At 38.4% G+C, this 26,753-nt stretch overlaps 1 protein-coding gene and 1 long non-coding RNA gene across 2 annotated transcripts; both read right to left on the minus strand.

Annotated features, from left to right (window-relative positions):
* Positions 1-19,705: 19,705 nt before the first annotated feature.
* On the minus strand, positions 19,706-21,298 carry LOC138898844 (uncharacterized). Its single transcript, XM_070184950.1, has 4 exons — positions 21,086-21,298; positions 20,582-20,746; positions 20,151-20,497; positions 19,706-20,036 (listed from the first exon to the last, which is right to left on the minus strand). Exons 1-4 carry the CDS (start codon positions 21,296-21,298, stop codon positions 19,706-19,708), a joined length of 1,056 nt encoding a protein of 351 aa, XP_070041051.1.
* A 1,543-nt stretch (positions 21,299-22,841) lies between these two features.
* On the minus strand, positions 22,842-26,258 carry LOC138898330 (uncharacterized). Its single transcript, XR_011410814.1, has 2 exons — positions 24,510-26,258; positions 22,842-23,477 (listed from the first exon to the last, which is right to left on the minus strand). It is a non-coding gene; the product is annotated as an uncharacterized lncRNA (long non-coding RNA).
* Positions 26,259-26,753: the final 495 nt, after the last annotated feature.

Consider the following 26,753-nt stretch of genomic DNA (forward strand, 5'->3'; position numbering starts at 1 on the left):
TTACCATAAAGGAACACCCTTAACGTCAATTTGTACAAATGATACAATTCATAGAAGGTAATCCTTAGAATTTTTCATAGAACACAACTTTATATATACATGGCTATTCAAATAAATAAGGATATTTTTTCTTCATTTCTTCCTCGGCCTCCCAAGTAGCCTCTTGAACCTATTGGTTTCTCCATAGCACTTTAACGGAGGAAATTTCTTTATTTCTCAACTTTCGGACTTGCCGATCAATAATAGAAACTAGAATCTCTTCATACTTCAATTCCTCATTAACCTCAATAGTCTCAACCGGAACAATGAGTGTCGGATCTCCAACTACTTTCTTCAACATAGACACATGAAACACCGGGTGCACTAATGACATCTCAGGTGGTAGCTCAAGCTTGTACGCCACCTCACCGATCCTCCGAATGATTCCGTACAGTTCGACATACCTCGGACTTAATTTTCATTTCTTACCAAATCGCATTACACCTTTCATAGGGGAAACTTCCAAGAATACCCAATCATCTTCTTTGAACTCCAAATCCCTACGACGAACATCCGAATAGGACTTTTGACGGCTTTGAGCAGTCTTCAACCGTTCCTTAATGATCTTAACTTTTTCCATAGCCTGATGTACGAGGTCTGGCTCTATCAACTCTGCTTCCCCAATTTCAAACTACCCAATAGGAAATCTACATCTCCTACCATATAAAGCCTCGAACGGTGCCATATGAATGCTACCATGATAACTATTATTGTAGGCAAATTCTATGAGTGGAAAATGATCATCTCAGCTACCTTTGAAGTCTAGAACACAATGTGCAACATATTCTCAAGTGTCTGAATAGTCCGCTCTGCCTGCCCGTCAGTCTGCGGGTGAAAGGTTGTATTAAGATTCACCTGAGTACCCCAAACCTTGCTAAAATTTCTTCCAAAAATTAATAGTGAATTGTGCTCCCCGATGAGAAATGATGGATACTGGAGTGCCATGCAACCTGACTATTTCTTTGATATACAACTGAGCATATTGTTCTGCTGTATCTGTAGCCTTAACCGGCAAAAAGTGTGTTGATTTCATGAGTCGATCCACAATCACCCAAATTGAGTAAAACTTGTGCGAAGTGCACGGTAGTCCTACCACAAAGTCCATATTAATCATTTCCCACTTCCACATTGGAATTTCTATTTTCTGTGCCACTGGGCCGTTGGTGTTCGGCCTTCACTTGCTGATAATTTGGACATCTCACCACAAAGTCCGCTACATTTGTCTTCATATCATTCCACCAATAGACTTCCTTAAGATCATGATACATTTTTGTAGAGCTCGGGTGCACGAAATACCTAGAAGTGTGAGTCTCGGTCATGATTCTTTCCCGGAGACCATCCACATTTGGAACACATAACCGCCCTTGGTACCTTAGCGTACCATCATCAAAGCCAAGAGAAAAATCCATAATCTTATGTTTATGAATCCCCTCCTTCAATTGCACCAAAAATGGATCGTTGCATTGCTTCTCTTTGACTTCCACAACAAGTAATGATTCAGCCCTATTTTGCACAATTACCCCTCCTTCACTAGAGTCCGCAAGACGAGCTCCCAAACTAGCCAATCGGTGAACTTCCTTGGCCAATGGCCTTTGATATGCCTCCAAGTAAGACAAATTACCCATATATTTTCGGCTAAGAGCACACACCACAACATTGGTCTTTCCCGGGTGATACAGGATATCGATGTCGTAATCTTTGAGTAACTCAAGCCATCTTCTCTGCCTCAGATTCAATTCCTTCTGCTTGAAAATATATTTAAGTCTCTTATGGTCCGTGAATATATCCACATGGACCCCATAAAGGTAATGACGCCAAATCTTCAATGCAAATACCACTACTGCAAGTTCTAAGTCATGTGTTGGATAATTCCTTTTATGATTCTTGAGTTGCCTAGAAGCATAAGCTATCACCTTGACCTATTGCATTAATACACACTCAATCCCAAATCTTGAAGCATCACAATATACCACAAATCCATTTGTATCCTCTGGTAAGGTCAACACCGGTGACGTAATCAATCTTGATTTCAGTTCCTGGAAACTCCTTTCACAAGCATCTGACCATTGGAACTTGACTGCCTTCTGAGTTAATTTAGTCAACGGAGAGGCAAGGGTAGAAAACCCCTCCACAAATTTTCTGTAATACCCATCTAAGCCTAAGAAACTGCGAATCTCCGTTGGAGTTGTAGGCCTTGGCCAATTTCTCACAACTATAATTTTCTGAGGACCAACCTCAATTCCTTCTCTGGAGACGACATGACCCAAGAATGTAACAGATTCGAGCCAAAATTCACATTTCAAAAATTTCGCATACAGCTGGTGCTGATACAGAGTCTGCAACATTGCCCTGAGGTAATCGGTGTGGTCCTCTCGATTGTGTGAATATACAATGATATCATCAATAAACACTATCACAAAGGAGTCAAGAAAAGGCTTGAAGACTCGATTCATAAAATCCATGAAAGTTGTTGGGGCATTTGTTAGCCCAAAAGACATTACCAAAAATTCAAAGTGCCCATATCGGGTTCTAAAAGCTATTTTCGAAACATCCTGCTCCCTGATCTTCAATTGGTGATATCTGGATCTTAAATTGATCTTGGAGAAGTACCTAGAACCCTGCAATTGGTCAAACAAGTCATGTATCCTTAGCAGTGGGTACTTATTCTTGATTGTGACCTTGTTAAGCTGTCGATAGCCAATACACATTCTCAGTGACCCATCTTTCTTTCTTACAAAAAGGACCGATGCGCCCCAAGGTGACATACTCAGCCGGATAAAACCCTTTTCTAACAAATCTCTCAATTGTTCCTTTAGCCCCTTCAATTCTGTTGGTGCTATTCTATAGGGTGGAATAGATATAGGATATGTGTCTGGCATCACATCAATCCCAAAATCAATCTCCCTCTCTAGTGGGATCCCAGGGAGTTTATTCGGAAAGACTCTCGGAAATTCATTCACAACAGGCACAGACTCAAGTGTAGGTGCCTCAGCATCGATGTTCGTAACCCAGACCAAATGGTAAATACACCCCTTGTTGATCATTTTTGTGGCCTTAAGGTAAGAAATAAACCTACCCTTCAGTACCACATCATCCCCCTTCCACTCAATAACTGGCTCATTTGGAAACTCGAACCTAACGGTCCTGGTTTGGCAATCAAGCTTGTCAAAACATGAATATAGCCAATCCATCCCCATTATCATATCAAAATCGACCATTCTCAATTCATAAGATCGGCCACCGTATCCCGATCACGCAACGTGACAACACAATCCCTATAAACCCGCGCGGCCAAATAGACTCACCAACTGGAGTAGATACAGAGAACGACTCATGAAGATGTTCCGGTTCTATCCCAAATTCCAAAGTAACATAAGGGGTGACAGATGACAAAGTGGAACCGGGATCAATAAGAGCATATACATCATGGGATTGGACAGACAATATACCTGTGACAATATCTGGAAAAGCCTCTAAATCCCAACGCCTCCGCATAGCATAAAATTTGTTGGGTCCTACCGAATTTTGTGCACCACGCCTTGCGGGTGCTGGGGTGCCTCAAGGTGGAGGTGTTGTGGATGTAGTACCTGGAGAATTAGCTGGTTGCACCGCACCTCTACCCATATTTTGGCGGGACGAGTGGCAATCCCTCTGAATGTGACACCTCATACCGCACCCATAGAATATAGGTAGGTCCATGAATCAGGCCCCAAAGTGCATCCTCCCACACTTAGGGCATGGGAGCCTACGCTGCTAAAACCTTCGGTCGGGGCGACCCTGCTGGTGGGGTCCCCTGTTGCCTTGAATGGGTCCAGATGACTGTGCACTCATCGAATACTGAGCGAATGATTGAGATGGTCCTGATGACCCTCCCCTGAATGCCGACCTAACACCACCACCACCGGAAGAACCACCAAAGTTGCCTGCGGACCGGGCCTTGCTGCTACTCTGACGCTCTATTCTATTCTTCAATTTGCGGGTCTCTGTGGCTTGAGCAAATGCCACCATGTTACCATAGTTCATATCGTAATTCAAGGCAGTTGTAGAGGGCTCATTAATAACCAAGGGGCTAAGGCCTTGTACAAACCGGCGCACTCTAGCCTCCATAGTGGGCAACATGTGAATGGCATACTTGGACAGACGCGCAAACTCCATATGATACTCCTACACATTCATACTACCCTGATTTAGGCTTTCAAACTCGGCGGCACGGGCTACCTTAGTTTCGGTAGGCAAGAAATGATCCATAAAGGTATCTATGAACTCACCCCACCTTGCCGTAGGGCTTCCCTCCTCGCGAGATTCCTCCCACAACTCAAACCAAGAATAGGCCACCCCTTTTAGGCGGTAGGAGGCCAACTCCATAACTCGGAGAATCTTGTGCATCTCATCAATGAAGTCCTTGGGGTCTTCCTCGGGATCAGTACCCGTAAACACTGGAGGATATAACTGAAGAAACTTGTTCACCCTGGAACTAGCAGATTCCCCTGGTTGATTGGAAGAAGTAGGCCCAACACTCGATCTCTGGGGCTGAGAAGCCACTATCTTTGTCAACATCTGTATGGCTCATCTAAGATCAACATCAAACACACCAGAATCGGAAGCTGGAGCTGGAGGTGGAACTAGAATATCAGTTGGAGGAACCGTTGCACCTTCAGTAGGTGTAGGGATAGGTGCGGTCTGATCAGCTATGGTAGAATCAGGAAGTGTAGTAACTGGGGGAATATCCTCACCTACTCGGGTGCTCACCCGCATCATCAAATATAGGATCAACTACCACTCCCGGGCTGATATTCGCTCTTTGGCCAGTTCTTGCCTTCTTCTTAGGTTCCATATACTGAAAATTAGAGCAACGCACGAGTTAAAGGAGGAACAATCTTACAGCCGGCTTTATCACACGATCGAGAGCATGAAAGAAGGGTATTATTCCTAAATGTCCAAATAGCATCTTAATTATAGATGTGGTCGATAACACACCGATAAGGACTCTACTAGACACGGCTCTGAGATACCCTAGGACACTTTAAAACTTTAGGCTATGATACAAAGTTTGTCACACACCGAAATTGGGGAGCGCGACCGGTGCTCAACCTAGTAAACCCGGACGAGCAAGCCTATTAGATTTCTTTCTACCCAGACTCATCCATGAATAAATAGGATACATATTTTTGTTAATCAAACAATAAGATGATCATGTCTGCAATACCAATTCATTACCATTAGTTACCTCATTAAAAATTCTCAAAACACACATACACCTTCATGGTTCAAAGTGGAATGAGTGATTTAATCATAACACAACTTGTTTAACTTTTCCAACACCCATATACAACCCACACTTAGTCTACGGAGTCTCTAGAAATACCAAAGAGTACAATGGTATTGCCGGCAACAAGGCTCCGGCTATACCTCAAAACACGATATCACATACTAAACAAAATATGCACAACCCCAGAATGAGATGGGGCTCACCAAGTCAACTGGGAAGAATGAGCACTACAATCACCGGTCAGTATCCTCCGTTGTGGAACCAACTGCATCCATTAAAGATGCAGCGCCCCCGGCAAAAGAGACGTTAGTACATATCAAATAGTACTAGTATGCAAACCAAACACCAATTTAAGAACTCGGAAATACAATATGAATATGATAAATCAAGGAGATAATAGAATAGCATAGATAGTCGTTTAAACAAAAGCAAGCTCATCAAGAGTTGTCATTAATACTTATAGAATTTAAGATGAGATCCTCTGTAACCATTTTCACACAAAGCGGCCTCGCCCCCTCACCCTAATGTATGTAACTAGAGGTGTAAGCACAATAACAAATCTCTACTCAAGCGGCCCTGCCGCCTCACCCCAATGTATGTGGGTGGAGGTATAAACACAATAATCATTTTAACACAAGCGACCTCGCCGCCTCACCCCAATATATATGCGGGTGAAAATGCATCAATGATACCAATACCTACACAAAACGGCCATGCCGCTTCACCCCAATGTGTATAGGTGGGTGGTGGTGCAACAACAATACCAAAATCATACACAAAGCGGCATTGACGCCTCACCCCATTGTATGCGGGTGGAGGTGTAATCCCAATCACAATCTCTACACAATTTGGCATAATTATTTCCACATAAATCACGACTTGGAATCATAACATGTAGATACACAATCCAGAGTTAGGGACACATCCTTAATTTATAATATAATATGATAAGAGCATTTCAAACACGAATTGAACATATATCTTTGTCACAAAAATTATTCGGAATACTTGATTTGTAATAAATATCGTTGAACTTACAAGGATATTGGGGTTCCAATTCTTAAATAAGAGTTTAGCCAACATACCTCAATTGAGCTTCCTTAAACTCTAAAATATTCCGAAATTCTTAGCAACTTCAATCTATTTTAGAAATATAACAAGTTGAACCAAAATTAAGAAGATGATCATGGTTTAGATCATTTGAGCATTTTATCAAACACTAAGTGTGCATTAAGGTTTCAAGGTCCTTTTATGGAGGATTCCATCATCCCACAACCCATTCCTTACCATTTTAGTTCAACAATCTTCCTACACCCCTTTGATAACACATGCATGTAAAATAAAAAAACTCTCATACCCAAATATTATCTTTCTAATTACCCATTTTCAGATAAATTTCGAAATTAGGAGTTAGGGTGTAGAATCTTACCTCTAGGATGAAGACCTAGTGAGTTTTCCTTGTTAATCTTCAAAGCTTCGAGCAATAATTGAAGGACAATTTTTTAAAGATCACTCTCTCACTCTAGGGCACTCTCTCACTCTCAAAATGTCAGATTTTATCTCAAAAATGGTACAAATCATCTATTTAACGAAGTAGGGTCGGTTATAAAAATCCAAAAATGAAGCTCCGGAAAAGGATATGCGGTCGCATATGTGATCGCAGAATTGGTGCCAAACAAAACTGGAAAAAATCTGCATGGGTCTACGGTAGTTATGCGGCCCGCAGACCTGTTCTGGGGTTGCATAATGCACCGCATACTTTTGCCCAAACTGCCTCGCACATGCTTCATTATGCGACCATTATGCGGTCCGCAGAGTGATTCTGCGGCTGCATAAATACATTTTTCTGGCCAAATTGTTCCTTCACTTTCCAGTACATTGTTCATCCCAAAAAGTTCGAGCCGCGGCGAGCTTTTATGGGGCCTTACATTCTCCCCTACTTAGGATCATTCGTCCTCGAATGAGGGTCAAATTCTGTCATTAGCATTCAATGTAACTCAATTATTAATTCACACACACCAGTAGTTTCAAAATTTGGCAAACTCCCCGAATTTCCAAAGATTTCGCCAGAGTCTCCCTTGTAACTGGGCCTATCCACCTACCAGAGAATGCCAGAAACACATCCTAACAACATATACATAATCCAACGATGTAACATAACACAAAACAACACCAACTGTGGCCTCAGAAGCAATATATTACCAGAAAAGAACACCCTTAACGTCAATTTGTACAAATGATACATAATTCATAGAAGGTAATCCTTAGAATTTTTTATAAAACACAACTTTATAAATACATGGCTATTCAAACAAATAAGGATACTTTTTCTTCATTTCTTCCTCGGCCTCCCAAGTAGCCTCTTCAACCTGTTGGTTTCGCCATAGCACTTTCACTGAGGCAATTTCATTATTTCTCAACGTTCGGACTTGCCGATCAATAGTAGAAACTGGAATCTCTTCATACATCAATTCCCCATTAACCTCAGTAGTCTCAACCGGAACAATGAGTGTCGGATATCCAACTACTTTCTTCAACATAGACACATGAAATACCGGGTGCACTAATGACATCTCAGGTGGTAGCTCATGCTTGTACGCCATCTCACCGATCCTCTGAATGATTTTGTACGGTCCGACATACCTCGGACTTAATTTTCATTTCTTACCAAATCGCATTACACCTTTCATAGGGGAAACTTCCAAGAATACCCAATCATCTTCTTTGAACTCCAAATCCCTACGACGAACATCCGAATAGGACTTCTGATGGCTCTGAGCAGTCTTCAACCGTTCCTTAATGATATTAACTTTTTCCATAGCCTGATCCACGAGGTCTAGCCCTATCAACTCTGTTTCCCCAATTTCGAACTCCAAATCCCTACGACGAACATCCGAATAGGACTTCTGATTGCTCTGAGAAGTCTTCAACCGTTCCTTAATGATATTAACTTTTTCCATAGCCTGATCCATGAGGTCTAGCCCTATCAACTCTATTTCCCCAATTTCGAACCACCCAATCGGAGATCTACATCTCGTTCCATATAAAGCCTCGAACGGTGCCATCTGAATGCTAGCATGATAACTATTATTGTAGGAAAATTCTATGAGTGGAAAATGATCATCCCATCTACCTTTGAAGTCTAGAACACAAGCGCTCAACATATCCTTCACTTTCTACAATCCTCAAACACGTAAGCCTAGTCCGGCATAATGAAACATTATTTTTCCTTTGCGACATTTTACGGGGCCTTACAAACTAGGGTACTTAACATGATAAGGAGGTCATGTTATGTGTTTTTTTAGTTTTATGATATTCATGTATTATTTTTTGAAGTCAAGCGAGTTGTGGAACAAAAGTTTACAAAGGTCATCACAAGTTACATTCATAAATGTGCTGAAAATTAGGTCAAATTTAGCTGAATTTTACTCCCGATGTACTTTGAATTATGGGGTGATACACATATAAAGTTGAATTTCTATGAGTCTAGTTTCTAACGCATTAAACCGTTCATCAATAGGACGTCATATTTGAGAGATATTCGCATTTTTGCGAGACTGCGCAAGCAGCATCCTTGGGACCTACAAAGTCGGTGTAAAACTCCATCTTGTATATAAATCAATTCTAAGTCGTTTCAACTCATTTTTCTTGACCAAAACAGTTCTTAAACCCTTCTAGATGCTATCCAAGGGTTCCCTCATGATCCTATAGTGAATCCAAAGATAAACCACGCAAGTTCAACTAAAGGATATCGTGGTTACCATTAACTATGTTCCCTTCTTGTTGTGACGACTTAGGAATTTACTTGGTGCTGAAGTGAGTTAAAAAACAGAGGGTTCTTGGTATATTTGAGGTAAGTTTCATCTTCCATAACCTAATCTTAAGTTTGTACAATTTTTGGGTTGAATTTTGTTGGAGGATACTTGAAGAAACTAGTAACTATGAAACCTGAAGTTGAGCTATGTTGTGTGGGCTATTTTTACATGTTTTAAGATACCAAATGAAATTGTAAAGGTATGGATATCATGGTGAGGAGTATGGGAATTGAATATGAAGATAATTGTGCTATAACATGTTGAATTGGAGCTATAAAAGACCCTATGAAGTTATGCACATAAGTTGTTCAATAAAATGACTAAATGAACTTCCCTGCAGAATATGAAGTTGATATTGATACCAATTCTTTGTATGATACAGATTACCATCTGTAAGAGGTGCGACGACTTGTGCAACAGTTGTAAATTCGTGGATAAGGTATGTTAAGGCTATCCCTTCTTTCCTTTTGGCATGATCCATATGATACAACGAAATGAGCAAACACGCAAATTTCACAAATGACTCTATTCTTAGAAGTACTAGGGTTGCCTACATTCATGATTCCCCATATGTCCTATTATCATATCGTATGTTCATGGGTCTCAGAAAATATGTAAGTTGATAAAGGTTATTTGTGATATTAACCGAAGGCATATTGATCTTATGACATTTCGAGAGATCTTATTGACTTACTTCATTATGCATTGTATTCATTTATACATGTATATTGACACATGACTAGATGGAATTATATACGCATATATTATATGTATATGGGGTATGGGGAAAGATATAACGTTATATATGCACCACCACCTGATCAGCTGGCATACGTTGATGATTTCGCCCACTGAGGCCGAGATGATATGATGGGATGCCCTTATAGGCTTGATGATGTTATGTATGCATATTCCTATGCATGATATGACATTTATCTGCATATGCATGATATTATAAATGTTTCATGATTCACACAGCTATTCAGAATTACATGTTGAGTCCTTTACTTATGTTTCTTTCATGTCTTTTATGTACTAATATTTTTGCCTTACATACTCGTACATTATTCGTACTGACATCCATTTTGCTGGGGACACTGTATTTCATCCCTGCGGGTCCTGATAGACAGTTGGGTCGACCTTCCCAGTAGACAGAGTCAAACATCACCTTGGTTGGTAAGCTCTACTTCCTCGGAGTTACTATGTCTAGGCATTGGAGTCCATTTTATATATACAGGTTTGATGGGCAGGTCAAGGCCCTGTCCTGACCATGATACAGTTGAGTTATCTGTAGAGGCTTATAGATGAGTCTTGTATATTTTATATATCAGTATTGTGGCCTTGCCAGCCCTGTGTACATGTTAGTTTGGTATTGTTGGTTATCGACATTCATGGTGGCCTTGTCAGCCTTGATTGGTATTGTTAGGTCACAGGTAGGCCTCATCGGCCTAAGTTGAGGGTTACCCTTCTAGAGTTCACAGTTAGAGAGTGGTATGCTCGGGTCAAATATGGCACCGGGTTCCGGCCATGCCTCCCCAGGTTTGGTGCGTGACAAACATTGTATCAGAGTAGTTCTATCCTAGGGAGTCTATAAGTCGTATCTAGTAGAGCATTGTTTATATATGTGTTGTGCACCACATTATATAAACAAGAAGCTACAAGGCATTTAGGAGTCTGTTACCCTTCTTTCAAATCTAAATTATGCTATAGAGCTGAGTCATAAGAGTTTGAGCCAGAACTTATGTTTGCTGATGATACATATATATTTTCAATTAAAAAGATTACAGCTGGCTAGAGGGCTAATATAGTAGAAAGTTAGGGCACTAGTAGGGGGAGTTCTTGATGACATGGCCCAGTTTGAGGCCTTATCATATCGTGCATACCGGAGGTGCAAGTTTTCCTGCTTAGGACCTTAGGATGGGAATATCTAACACACCCCACGAATAGCAGGCCATGGGAGTATCAGAAGGTAAAAGTATAAGTTTCAACAGGTAACAAAAACAGGATGAAAGAGTGCACGAGGTACCAAATTAGTAAAGATTATCAGTATTCACAATTCAGGCAGAGAAATATAAGCATTATGAGTTACCTTCAATAGTAATAGAGGTATGTACAATTGGCCACGCCCATCTCAATTATGCCCTATGAGAGCTAACAGATATAGTTTAAGAGAAGGATGGGATATCATGATCTAGTTGGGGTTAAAGTAACCCAAAATGGTGGATGGATTGTTAGAGTTAGCTGACATTTCCGAAAAATATTGAAAATATGATAATAGCTCTACTTGTGAGACACTCAGATGGTGCACTCTAGAATAGTACAATCAGATATGAATACTAAAACATTCGGGAATTTTAGAAGATATGCAGTGGAATCCTAAAAGGGATAAATATTTACCTTAGTATCACTCCCGCCCCTACTAAAAAGAGAATGTTAGGCGACCCGAAGAGCCAGTGAGATGGAACAAGGGGAGCTAAAAGTGAAAGAATATTTTGTTGAAGTTTTCAGAATAAGGTAATAGACAGAGATATTAGCAGGATAATAAGAGGAGAGTAAATGAAGCATTATGAGTAAGATGTGATAAATGGGTGATGATGGTAAATCAAAATATGACAAGATGACAGAGTCTATAGTCAAGTGAAGGAAAAGATAAAGGGGGATAGGCCTTGAGACTATAAAAGAGTATAAGCCATAAAGTTATATCCTCATTTCAAGAAATGAGTTGGTGATTCCAACGCGATTACCAGAAGGCTAAGTAGACCCTTGGAGTAATAAAATTAGCATGGGCTAGTAAACAAGATAAATTTAGAGACCAGAGGATTTGATAATAATTGACATCAGGAGAATTTCAGAGATCGTGTTCCGTCAGCAATAGAATGAACAATAGAAGAATAACCTTTAAATGTCATTCGGGAAGACGCTTCACTAAAATCAAGCATTGTGAGCAGATTTTAACTTAAGGGATTAAGTGTGCTAGTTACGTTAAGCGTCCCCCTCTTGTGTAAGAAATTCAGTTATCCCTGGTACAGAAGGGTTACTGCAAGGTGAGTAAGGGTCATTGAAAATATAGAAAAACACCGAAGATGAAGAGGTAAAACATATGCATGTAAACTTCAGAGCATTAAATGCTATTACTCCCCTATAGGTGGAAAGATGGTGTGATATGGTATTAAGTCAAAGTTAAGTGGTTTAGGTAACTATGAAATAGTAAAGGAAGAATACGTTAAAAAGGCGTTTGCATTTACTGGGATCCTACAGATATGTTATGAATCCAGAATGTTATGTAAGGAGGATGCTGAGAATAGGCAGTAAGGGCTCCCTGCCAGGATTTTAATTAGTAAATAAGTGCGAATGGACATTTGATACATTAGGAGCTAGTGCGAAAAGTAAGGTAAGACAAAAGACATAACCCAAGAGAGGTTACGCAGAATATAGATATGAGAATGGACTGACGAGTAGTTAGTAGTTGATTCAAGAAGAGCCTATTTATGACTAGACAAGAGGTCTCACATAAAGCAATAGATCATGCAAGATAAACGTAGTGAAACCCAATATAGGAAATTCAGTCTCGCAGATACTGTTGCACCCTATTTTGCACAAGTCAAAACAAACTACAAATTATAGTACACTACAAGGTTAATTTAAGTTTAGAGTCATCACCTAGTATTTAAGGTATACTAGGACACCTATACTACACTATGTAATGTACACCTTAATTGTAGTCTACGAAACCATTGAAATTGTAACAACCCGACCGGTCGTTTTGGGAATTAGCGCCCCGTTCTGTGGCTTAAGGTATCGAGAAGCCTTGTAATGTGTATTATGACCTACGTGTGTGGTTAAGATTGGTTTTTAGATTATTCGGTATTTAATTGAAAGAATAATTCTTGTTTTTGAAGCTTAAATGAAAAGAGTTGACCGTAGTTTGACCTTTGAGAAAATGAATCCGGAATAGAATTTTGATTATTTCAACAGTTTCGTATGGTAATTTTGGACTTAGGCGTGCGTCCGGATGTGGATTTGGAGGTCCGTTGGGTAATTTGAAGCATTTTGGTAAAATTGGAAAGTTGAAATTTTAGAAGGTTGAGAGGTTTGATTGAGAGTTAACCTTGGTGATATTGGGGTCGGAATGCAATTCTGAGAGTTGGATTAGCTCAGTTATCTCATTTGAAACTTGTGTGCAAAATTTGACGTCATTCCGGGTTGATTTGATATGTTTTGGCAGGCGTTTTGGAAGTTGGAAGATTTGGGGGTTCATAAGTTCGATTCGTGGTGCGATTCATAGTTTTGACGTTGTTTGATGTGATTTGAACCCTCGACTAAGTTTGTATCTTGTTTTAGGATGTATTGGTATATTTGGTTGAGGTCTCGGGGGCCTCGGGTGGATTTCAGATGGTTAACGGATCGGATTTTTGGACTTTAGAAATGCTGAGGAGTTCTGGACTAGTGCCATCGCACCTGCGATGGATTTCGTCATAGGTGCGCAGTCGCATAAGCGAGGAAGTAGCCGTAAAAGCGGTTGGGAAGGATCAGGGCAGTGGTTAGATGTGCGATGTTATTTTCCGCCCTGCGTGATCGCAAAAGTGGTGCCTGGGGACGCAGAAGCGAGGTTAGCACAAAAGCGCATTTGCAACTCGCACCTACATTTGCGCAAAAATGGACTTTCTACCGCAGGTGCGATGGGTTCAATTGGTAGTGGACTCCGTAGAAGCGACATCGCAAGGACGCAAATTGTTTCATAGGTGCGATTCTGTGCAGAAACATAAAGGATCGAAGTCAGTCATTTTTCATTATTTTGGTTGAGGTGGAAGCCTCGGTTTTGGCCGATTCTGGAGGGATTCGTCACGAGTTTGGTTTGGGTAAGTGTTCTATATCTGAAATTGGTTATATTTCATGATTATATGGTTTTTTATCATTTATTAGTGAATCAAATGGAAGAAATTAAGAAATTTGCATAATTTTTCAAAAATGTAAAATGGAGATTTGAAGGGCAATTCGTTATCGAAATTTGGTAATTCTTGTGTGGTTGGACTCGTTATTGAATGGGTGTTCGAATTTTATAATTTTGGTCTAGTTCTGAGGTGAGAGCCCGGGGTTAGTCTTTTGGGTTGACTTTTAGTTCTTGTTCAAGATTGAAGCTTTATTATCCAGAATTATTTTATATGAGTTTTATTTATGAATTGAAGTTATTTTGGTTAGATTTGAGTCGTTCGGAGGGTATTTCACTCGAGAAGGTTATTTTAGAGTAACAGTCTAGCTTCTTTGAGGTAAGTATCTTGCCTAACCTTCTGTGGGGGACTACCCCTTAGGATTTGGATCTTTGTGCTAATTGTGCCATGTGAAGGCCGAGTATGCGAGGTTACGAGTATGTGGTCGGAATTATTTGTGGAAATATGACCTTTTAGTGATCTTAGGTTCGTATGTCCATCAAATATGAAGTTGTTTACACATTACCTCTCCCTTGTCGAACTATTCTTGTTGAGACTATTATTTCCCTGTTGTGTCTTTCTGTGTGAGTTCGTTCTTCTAGTTCTTTGTGTTGAACGAGATTTCTGCCGTGCGGTTGTTATTGTGTTGCACAAGGTTTCTGTCGTGCGGTTGTTATTGATACGCATGCGGTGAGATAAGATTGGCTTGAAATACGTGGCTAGTAAGGGAACTACTAGAATCCATGCGGTGTGATAAGGTGGGCTAAAATGCGGGATGCTATTTCGGAAAAATAATTTTCAAAAACTAAATATAAATGCTACCGCTGTGATATAAGGAAAGTTGTGATTCATTTACGATTTGAGACTACGAGGCGGTACCTCGCGAGTGCTCTTGTTGTCATGTCCCTTTTTTGTGCACTTGTCTTTGATTGTTGTTTTCCTTAAAATACTATTAATTATTTTCCTCCGTGTCACACTATTTGCTCAGCTCTGTGTAGCTAATCTTGTTGTGTTGGTCGCTGCTTCAAACTTCATTGTTGCTTCTATTACACCGTACATTTCATGGTGATTGTTGCTTATGTGTCATTCATTGACTCCACTCTTTTTTGTTGACTGGAATTATGGTAGAACATTTGTACAGGCATACACATAGTTAAATCACCCATATCAGTTTTAAAAGATGAATCCTGACGACATTAACCATTATACGTACTCTTATCTTCTTGCCTTCTGTGTGAGGATTGTTCTATTGGCACGTGAGTCGTCTGTGCGGTTATGAGTTGTAATATGGGTACAAGATGCCAAGTGATTAGGGTTCATGATTTGGGACCCGTGAGCTGTGATTACGAGGTTCGGTACCGCATGGAAATGCTTGAACAAGTTTGGTGTGAAAGCGGTTGTTCTCATAGAGTTGTTGGTGGTTTACCCTTTATTTGGTTTCCCCAGACTTAGACTGTGATTAGTTACTCTATAGCATTATTACCTGACTGATTCCTGTTGAATATTGTTGTTACTAGTGTATCATTGCAAGTATTGTCTTGTATTCCTTATCCTACTTTGCTTTATATTAATTTTATTTCTCTATTAGTTCATCTACACACTTGTTCAGGTTGTTTAGTATGGTAGGTGTCTTGACTGTCCCTCGTCACTACTCTACCAAGATTAGTCTTGATATTTACTGGGTACAGTTGTGGTATGCTCATACTATACTTTTGCAAATTTTTGTGCAGGTCCAAGTGCCTCGGTTGTTGTTGAGTATTAGCTGGTTGGTCGAGCTGTGGAGACTTAAGGTAAACATGTCGTCGCATTCGCTGGCCTCGGAGTCACCTTCTGATATTTTCATTGTACTATTTAATTCCATCCAAACAGGTGTATTCAGTGTTTTTCTAGCAAACTCAATAGAGCTTATGACTTGTACTACCGGTTTTGGGAATTGTAATTTGTATAAGATTTTTATCTCAAAATTTTCATTTGATGGTTGAATTCTTATAATTATTTAGTAAGTGTTAGGCTTACCTAGTCTTAGAGACTAGGTGTCGTCACGATATCCTACGGAAGGAAATTGGGGTCGTGACAGAGATCCTAGGTAATGGTTCATGTTATCTCGAGGGGAAGGTGTTAGGCATCCCTCAAGATCCACAAAATGTGGTTCCTGTGGAATCAATGAAATAAATGAGGGAAGGTTCAAAAGAATGATTAATTTGTTATATACAAAGAACGGTGAAATAGCTTGAATGAAGAGTGATTGAACAAGAATGTCACATGGTGAAAAATAAATGTCTATGTATGATAAACTATATACAAAAGGGGATGAAGTAGGTGAGAATTATATTTATATAAATTGACAAAATGCAAAGGAAATATGTTGTAACAAGGGAAGTATTTTGTAAATTAACTAGACGAACTGTAGTTAAAGAATGCACTTGGAAGAATTTGATTTATGTCGAGAGATAAACTATTTTGAGTGATGGGCTAAAAGAAAAGGAAAACTTACTTTAAAATAATGACGATCTCGAAACACACACTCAAATTATACTCGCTAATCACATATAGTATAGTATAATATCGTATCCACAAGGATTGGATTTAAATAGTATTCTCGTTGTTTCTAGCTTGATTGTTATCCAAGATGATAAACACTTGAGATTTAGATTATTTCTAACTAAAGTTAACTAAGAAGCTAAAGCTATTGACTAATGATAATCGAAACAAAGGCTAGCAAGGAAATTATCAGTGGGAGAAAATAGGGGTTGATAGGATAGGTGCAAGATAATTGTTCGAGATCTAACTCTAGATAATTCACTTCTAATGTTCAAGTGAGTCTCTCAAATTCACTCAATTATTAGTTCAAATGTTCAGCAAAAATACCTCTCTCGATTAAGTCTTAACCTTACGAGATGAACCAATTTAAGCACATGAAGATTTGCAAGAATGCGTAGTGGATTGATCTTTAGGAGAACCTATCTCGATTATCCTACTAACTAGATTTAATCAATGCTTTAACTAGCCTATTTCGATTACTAAGAAGAATTAAAGAACTCAACCAACAATATAATTCAAGGATATCACAAGTTATGCCTCTCTCGATTACATGAGCAAGTGAATGTAGATGCAGCAATTAAATCATCCAAAACCGATTCAATACATAAAAACTAGAGTTATAATCCACAAACCATCATCAATACACCAAATCCATCAAACCCTAAAGAGAACTACTTTATAGATATGGAGCAATTCATCACAAATAAAGTTAAAGTACAGGAAAACATAAATTCAATCAGAACTCGTGTCTTAAGTGAGGAAGAAAGGATGAAATCCTTGTGTTCATATTCTTTCAACTCCTCCTTAGCCTCCTTAGGTCGAATATGTATCAAAAGTCCTAAAAATAATATTTTTTCATGTATTTATACCAAGTAGGGTCGGGCCCAGACGAAACTACCTTCTCCTAGCCGAAATTGGATTTTCACTCTGTAAAAATTGCACAGGCGTGCCGCATGGGGCGACGCGCCATACGGGGCATTAGTGGGGAAATATAGAGAGCTAATTCTGACAGGCAGCATAGATTTGTACAGCCGCGGCGCCCCACGCACTGCGGCAGTGAGGATTACTCAGAGTACATATTTTCCTTGCGTTTTGATGTCCAGACTTGGACCTCGACCACCGAACACGATCCTGGCTTAATCCCTTGGGTTTTTACTCAGAATTCAAAGCTCCAAATAGCTCGAATTAATTCCATAACATCTACATCACTCGGAATCACTCCTACAAGGCATAAAACACACAATAAGTGCAAAACACTATCAATTAAAGCTCGAACATGAATAAAGTGCAGTGAACTAGAGTGCAATAAGAGACTAAAATACGTAATTATAGCCTACTATCAACACCCCACACTTAAACCATTGCTCGTGCTCGAGCAATCAAACTACACTTCATATAGACACTACATTTTTTCAACAACTCTAATAACTCATCACACCAATAATATTTAAAATAGATTAAGCACAATACCGTAACATCCTAGCCTTAAAATTTGACTCAAAAGCACCACGCATTATTTATAACCCGCTCACTTACTCTAACACGGAGGTCAAGCATTACCTTTCCTTCATGAATCAAGTGCCCTCACATAACAATAGAGAGTAGTTATACACATAATAAAGTTTAAGAACAATTTAGAACTCAAGATAGAAAGAATTCACTCACTCTCAGAAACAATATTTATATGCCACACAAGATGTACCATAGGCTTGTCCGTAGTGTATTACTCTACTAATTGAGCTCATTCAGTCAAGGATCAACTAGGAATTTAATTGGTTGTAATGTAGGCTGCGAAATGGGTAGGATACATTTAGATATAAGAGTGACTACACCTCCCTAAGCACTTTAATACATACATTTCATTGTTCAAAACCCCACACTTATGTCAAATCATAACTCCACCTTCACATCAATATACATTAACTCCTTACTTCTTTAAGCATAATTACATCAAGAGTCCCCACTGCCAAGGAATATTTTGCACAACAATTTTTTTTTTCTTTCCTTATTCAATTCAAGTGGCTCTTATTTTTTTAAACCAGTGCACCTATCTCCTTATTTCAATAGTTCCACTCAAAAGCCAAACCAACCACCCCACACTTCAGCTTTTTCAAAGTTCATTACAATTTCAAGTGCTCACGCTAGGTATAAGGTTCAAATAGATGGTCAATTCAAACAAATGGGTAAAGCTTGTAATGTGGTTGCCAAAGAAACATGAATACAGGCTCAAAGGGTTTAACTACGATACATAATAATTAGGTGGGTAAAAGCATATATCTGGCTCAACAAAGAAATGCCTAAATCACTTCCAAGACTGAATAAAACTACTATTTCGCTTTGAAAATACATGTGGCAAGTTCTAGACATCAAATGCAATGCATAGAATAACACAAGACCTCACACACACATGGCACATAACCCACTTAGGATTGGACTATCAAGACACTCTAGTCAAAGCAGTTAAGCAAAGTTAAGATCATACAATTTAAGGTACTTATATAAGAGTCAAAAACTGAGCTTAAGCATCACAACTAAAGCACTCATTATTCTCAAGGTATAATAAAGTTAAGAGATATTACTTTCAATTCAAATCATAACACAAGGTTTCCTACCACTAATAAAAATAAAAACTAACTACACTTGGTTCAAACAAAACCCTTGAAAAAGAACCACGGCACAAAGAAAAACCAAGGGGGAATTAATACACTACCTAACAATAGAAAATCTATTTGTCTTTTTCCTTTGACTTTAATCCCTCAAGAAACCCGTCGAATGATATCCATCGTCAAAAAAAATCGAAATTTTTTCAATGTTTTATGTTTTTTTTCAATTTTCCAACTACTACAACATACACATATACATATAACATACAACTAACTCCCACCCCACACTTTAAGTTATGGCATGTCCCCATGACACACAATTAAAAAGAATAAGGTAAAGAAAACTTCCCTGAACATCTAGTTTGGGTTTGAGTCGAAGTCGGGCTACATTCCTCGCCTTCGAACTAATGCACACATCCATGCAGATAGCTTCTTCTCAGTCTTTTTGAGGTACACCTCACACTTATCTTTCTCGCTCACTACAGCATTCTCTTTTGAGCCCTTCACTTTTCACTCAACAGTTGCAGCTGGTTTTTCTTTTTGTGCCCCATTTGCTATATTCAACTCAAAAGTCACAGTCTCCTCACCCACTCTAAGCATGAGTTTTCTCTCGTGTATATCTAATATAGCTTTACCCGTTGCTAAGAATGGTCTTCCTTGGATTGGAGGGGGCTCCTTATTTTCCTCCATATTCACAACTAGAAAATCCACAAGAAATATGAACTTATCCACCCGAACTAATATATCTTCCACTATCCCCTCGGGTATTACAGTCATTTGGTCCGCCAGCTGCAAAGATATTGGCATCGACCTTATCTCTCCAATCTCCTTCTCTAGTTTCCTGTAAATAGATAGAGGCATAAAGTTAATTGAGGCACCAGAATGACATAAAGATTTATCAAAATTGATAGTTCCTAATGAGCAAGGTATAGTAAAACTCCCTGGATCTCCATACTTTTGTGGGAGTTTGTTTTGCAATATCGCGATGTAATGCTCTGTGAGCTTGACCACTGAGGTCTCCTCTATCTTCCTGTTCTTTTTAAGGATCTCCTTCAAGAATTTGGGGTAAGCGGGCATTTGTGAGAGCATTTCTATGAATGGTAAGTTTACATGAATCTGTTTCAGCACATCCAGAAATCTCCCAAATTGTTTATCCAACTTTTCTCTATATAACGTTTGAGGGAAAGGTAAAGCAGGCATATGCTCGCTCTCATCATGTTCCTCCCTTCTCAATTTTTTGTCTTTCTTTTTTTTCTCTGCTTTCATCGGGCCTTTCTTCTTTTTATCAACACCATTCTTTAGCTGCTCCCCACTTTCTTTTTCAAGTTTCGCATCATTTTGGATCGGGGTGGGATCTTTCAACACTTGCCCACTTCTTAGAGTTACAACATTCACTATTTCTTTAGAATTTCTCTCAGTATCAGCGGGGAGAGTTCCTGGAGCCCTCTCAGATAATATTTTTGCAATTTGTCTCATTTGTCTCTCTAGGTTTCGAAAACCAGTGCCCAGTTCTTTAATAGCTGCTCCATGGGCGTCCATCCTCTCATATGTCTTGATAATGAAAGCCTTTATAAGATCCTCTAGACCATGCTGAATGAGCTATTGAGGCTGATATTGCTGATTTTGGTATGCTGGAGCTCCTTGTCCCTGGGGTCTAGAGTTATTTTGTTGCCAAGCATTCGTAGTACCTCCAGGTGAACTCCAAGAAAAACCGGGGTGTCTCTAACCCATTGCATTATAATTTCCCACAGCATTCACTTCCTCAGTTGAGGCTTGACACTCATGAGTAGGGTGTCATCTTCCACATATATCACAAGTTGTGTGGGGCTTATTTTGTATCGAGGATAAGGTCAGGTTTCGTATTTCTTTAGCCATAACATCAAGTTGTACCTGCACAGATGTATTAGCATCAACTTGGTGAACACCAGTTGATCTTCTTCTTTCAGCACTCTTAGAGGGCCACTGATTTGCATCTTCAGATAACTCATCAAGAATTATAACTATCTTCTCTGGAGTCTTCTTCATTAAAGAGCCTCTAACTGCATTGTTCAATGTTCTATGTGAGGCTGGTGTCAATCCTTCCCAAAAATCCTGGAGTTGCATCTAGATTTCAATTCCGTTATATTGACATTTTCTAACTATCTCCTTAAACCTCTTATGCTTTAAAAATAGTTTCAGTCTCTTTCTGGCAGAAGGATTTCTCTTCTAAACTTGCCCGTTTTAGCTAAGGAGAAATATTTATCAAGGAATTTTCTGGTCATCTCCTCCCAAGTTCTGATCGATTCACTGGAAAAACTCTGAAGCCACTCCTTAGCATCATCTTTAAGTGAAAAGGGGAATGCCCTTAAGTATATTGCATCTTGTGACACCCCATTGTATTGAAAGGTGTTCATAATTTTCTCAAAGTCCATTAGATGAGTGTTTGGATTTTCGTTTGGCTTCCCTCTGAAGACACAATAATTCTAAAGGGTTTGAAGCAACCCTTGCTTCAACTCGAAATTGTTTGCTGCAATTGGAGGTGATCTAACACTGGATAATCCTTGATAGTAGACCGGTCTATCATAATCGCCAAATGGTCTCCCAGGCAAGGGTTGATGTTGATTAAGTCTGAGACCCCTCTCTTCTTCATAGATATTTTGTGCATCTCTAATAGTTGCTTCCTCAGCATCCCGTGCAGTTTTTTCTTGTTGTTGGACTGCCTCTCTTGCAGCCAAATCTACATTATTATCACCGTTTCCAGCCATAGTTTCTTTGGTTGAGGATTGCCTAACCTTTTCTGATGTCTCGATGAGATTTCTTTCCTTCCTCAGCTGTCGCAGTTATTTTTCTATCTTTGGCTCGTATGGTAGAACTTCTTTCACAGAAGCTCGAGTCATGCACCACTCTTAACCTGGCACATGCGCACAATCAAAGAACACCAAACGTAAAAAGAAAAAAAAGAAAAAAGAGAAAAGAAAAATTTCTGAATTAGCACTATAAACTATTTCAAACGCTATTGATTGCCAATCCCCGGCAACGACGTCAAAATTTGACGATCTCGAAACATACACTCAAATTATGCTCGCTAATCAAATATAGTATAGTATAATATCATATCCATAAGGATTGGATTTAAATAGTATTCTCGTAGTTTTTAACTTGATTGCAATCTAAGATGATCAACACTTGAGATTTAGATGATTTCTAACTAAAGTTAACTAACAAGCCAAAGCTATTGACTAATGACAATCGAAACAAAGGTAAGCAAAAAAGTTAACACTGAGAGAAAATAAAGGTTGATAGGATAGGTGCAAGATAATTATTCGAGATCTAACTCGAGATAATTCACTTCTAATATTCAAGTGAGTCTCGAATTCACTCAATTATTAGTTTAAACGTTCAATAAAAACTCCTCTCTCGATTAAGTCTTAACCTCAAGAAATGAACCAATTTAAGCACAGGAAGATATGCAAGAATGCATAGTGAATTTGTCTTTAGGAGAACATCTCTCGATTATCCTCCTAACTAGGTTTAATCAATGCTTCAACTAGCTTTTTTCGATTACTAAGAAGAATAAAAAAACTCAACCAACAATATAATGCAAGGATATCACAAGTTATGCCTCTATCGATTACATGAACAAGTTAATATAGATGCAGCAATTAAATTGTCCAAAACCGCTTCAATACATAAAAACTAGAGTTATAATCCACAAACAATCATCAATACACCAAATCCATCAAATTCTAAAAAGAACTACTCCATAAATATGGAATAACTCATCACAAATAAAGTTGAAGTAGAGAAAAACATAAATTCAATCCAAACTCGTATCTTGAGTGAGGAAAGAATGATGAAATCCTTGTGCTCGTGTTCTTCCGACTCCTTCTTAGGCTCCTTAGGTTGAATATGTGTCAAAAGTCCCTAAAATAACGTTGTTCCATATATTTATACCAAGTAGGGGGCCCAGACGAAACCACCTTCTCCTAGCCGAAATTGGATTTTCACTTTGTAAAAATTGCACAGACGCGATGCATTGGGCGACGCACCATGCAAGGCATTAGTGGAAAAATCCAAAGAGCTAATTCTGACAGGCAACAGAGATTTGTACAGTCGCGGTGCCCCACACGCCTCGACAGTGAGGATTTCTCAGAGTACAAATTTTTCTTGTGTTTTGACGTCCAGACATGGTCCTCGACCCCCGAACACGATCCCGTCTTAATCCCTTGGACTTTTACTCAAACTTCAAAACTCTAAATAGCTCGAATTCATTCCATAACATCTACATCACTCGAAATCACTCCTACAAGGTATAAAACACATAATAAGTACAAAAAACACTATCAATTAAAACTCGAACATGAATAAAGTGCAATAAGCGACTAAACACATAATTATAACTTACCATCAAATAACCGGCCATAAGTGAGAAAGAATCACCTTTGAGTAGTTTTGTGTAATGAATAAGATGAGAAATAGTTGGTTTAACATTTACAAGAAAATTAAGCAAGTAAATTAAATAGAGGACAATTAATTTTTGGCAAGCAAATAATAAAATATTTATATGCACATGTAGTAAAAGGTAATTGAATAAAGTGTATGAAATAATTTACATTAACAAATTAGGGTACAAGACAAAGAATATAATTTGGTAGGTTAAAGAATAGGTTAAGTATGTAAAAAGTGGATAATGTATGCATTTGATTAAAGTACGAACGTAATAAAGAACATCAAAGAACACTATGTCTTGAACTTTTAATCTAAAGACCATAATATGAAAGGATTTTACAATGAATGAACAAAATATAAGTTGTTAGAGAAATAAAAATTTAAGATAATATGTAATAGTAAGTAAAAAAAAGAATATTAATTAACGAATACACTTTGAAATAATTGATTCATATACAAAGATTAGCTATTTAAGTGAAAAAGCTAAATGTGAAAATAGAAATTTACTCTACGTGATTGGCAAAAGGTAAAAAAGAATAATCTTTGAACAACCTTTGCATATAATGAATAAAGTATAAGAATTAATTTGATGAATAGAGAATGAATGCGATATAAGAAAATGTGTCAAAATGTTTATGGCATAGAAAATTATCCCATCAATATAAAAAAAAATATTTGTGCTAAAGAACGGGTTATCATTCAATGAGCAACTAAACACATCTCTAGAGTCATGATTTTGAAACACAAATTATGTGAGGCAAGCCTAAGTCTCTCAAAGAATAGTATAATAATTTAATTACAACTTCTATACAAACAAACAACAATAACAACTCAGTATAATCACACGAGTAAGATCTGAGTAGGATAATATGTACGCAGACCTTACCCATATCTTGTGGTAGAGAGGTTGTTTCCGATAAACCTTCGATTTCCTCCTTCCAAAAACTATCTACCTTGCTCTTGGAGTGACTCAAACTCAAACCTCTTGATTGAAGTGAAGGGTGCTCACCACTAGTATAATAATTTAATTACAACTTCTATACAAATTAAATAATCTGGAGCACGTCAATTAAAGAAGAATTTACATACAAGGAAGAAAATGATATGTTTCTATTTTTTATGTATATGATTAATTTAATTAGTTAGGTATTCATTGATTCTAAATTAATTAACCATATTACAAAATATATTCAACATCTCATACAAACTACAAGAATTACTCAACACAAAATATTGCAAGTTAGTCCGATTATTAACTAGATACAATTCACCCTAAGTGTTTGGTAAATAGATAAGCATCAAAGCAAGCAAACAAATACGACATTTCTTTACTATACTTTATGTTTTAAGTACATCCGAGATCAGGAAGTACAAAGCGGAATTTCGACAGAGATACCAAGTCAACTCAGCATCATTTTTCAAAGCGACTTCGTACCTCACAAAAGAGAATGTAAAATTGTTAGTAAGATAATATAAAGTAAAATACATTAAATATTACTAATTTTGAAATAAATTTCTTTTGAAAATACATTAGTATGCAAACATCGACTTAGTTGTAACTCCGGCGGCCAACTGTGTTCCCTCCTAAAGCACGAATATTCTCATTCTGTCTTTTGTTTTGCTTTGGTCATCGCCACATAAATATATTTGGTTCTGGAACTGAGGGACAGTGTAGTATTTTATCCTTTATCAGTCAAAAACCATCACACAACCTCAAAAATATTAGTAACTAACGCCGGAATCACAATGAAATAGGAATATTAAACCAGCACGAACCCTGTCAGAACGGCTACAAGGAGGGCAAATCAAGGGCCTCAACAATTAGTCAATGGAGCAGTCAAACGAACATGGAAAAATCAACAAATAACATCAGAATATCAAGAAATATTAACAGTAATTCACCAAACAAATGTGTAGCTTTTGAGAAGGAAACCATCCCTGATAACCAAACGTCCAACTGTCCATCAGAAGCCACAAGAACCCGTGATTAAAACATGTTAAAGACAGTCAAGGTATCAAAATAAAGTACACGAGGCGTCGCATTCCGGCAGAAATTCCCGGCGAAACAGTCGAGTTTCTCCACTCATGGATCCACCACGCCGCTCAACGGCTCGAACGCCGGAGAACCGACGGGCAAGATAAAATCAGAGAGGTCGACGTGCTTGATTTTTCCAGCCAGTCACGCCAGGTATCGACAAGATCTGGCCAAAGATAAAGCAATGGTGACCAGAAAAAGAAAAAATGGGGTCCTCGGAGTTTGTTTTTCTCCGGCCACGTCTCAGATCTACAAGTTCAACAAAGTATAATCATTTCCGGCGGGTTTTGAGCAAAGCCGGAGCAGCGTCACAAAATGAGTGAGAGGACTACGATGGTCGGAGCAGATGCGCCAGCAAGCCGGTGATAAAATCGGGCGGCGGCGACCGGCAACCATGGAGAGGAAAGACGCGTTGGGAGAACATGTGAAGTTGCGGCTGTCGTGGGTGGCCGAATCCGGCCGACCATTGTTGGCAAAGATAGAGAGAGATCTGCTCTCTTAAATGAGAGAGAGCAAAGTGGAGAGTGACGGCCGGTTCTCTCAAGAATGAGAGAGTGAGAGCTATCTTAGGATTTATTAGAAACCTCTTAAAAATTCTGATCCTTGCCCCCCAGTGTGTTTTTTTTTATATTTTATAACATGTATAAAATGTGTGGTCTTCATTTGCCCAAAAAGTAAAAGATAAATGCAAATTAAAAAATATGTGATCAAAAAGTAAAAGATATAATGTCACATCAAGTTATATCACTTGTCATTGTCACGTAACATTAATATTTTGTCACATAAAATGTCTTGTCACGTTAGATGTTGATTGGACATTAATTTAACTAGACTTGATTCGTATTTTGAAATAAATTTTACAGACTTTCATGTAATTGAATAGACTGTACTACGAATTAAAAAAATAATTATTTAATTAGAAAATCTTGTAATATTTATTTGAAAATATAACTACTACAACTGTGTCGTATTAATTAATATTTTATTTTTTGAAAGGACAATAAATTGATAGAATATCCTAAAATTTGAATAATGGGATAATTATCAATAAATTATTTGAAATTTATAAAAATGCACAAAACGGTAGTATTTAAC

This window comes from Nicotiana tomentosiformis, chromosome 9, assembly GCF_000390325.3.
Source record: "Nicotiana tomentosiformis chromosome 9, ASM39032v3, whole genome shotgun sequence".
In the NCBI taxonomy this organism is placed as follows: Eukaryota; Viridiplantae; Streptophyta; class Magnoliopsida; order Solanales; family Solanaceae; genus Nicotiana; species Nicotiana tomentosiformis.

Coding starts and splice junctions, on each gene's coding strand:
- LOC138898844 (XM_070184950.1), bottom strand. CDS start 21,298: ATGCAACTCCAGGATTTTTGGGAAGGATTGACACCAGCCTCACATAGA. Junction 20,498..20,581: donor CTAAAGAAATAGTGAATGTT/GTAACTCTAAGA, acceptor AGTGGGGAGCAG/CTAAAGAATGGTGTTGATAA. Junction 20,037..20,150: donor CAAAACAAACTCCCACAAAA/GTATGGAGATCC, acceptor ATCTATTTACAG/GAAACTAGAGAAGGAGATTG.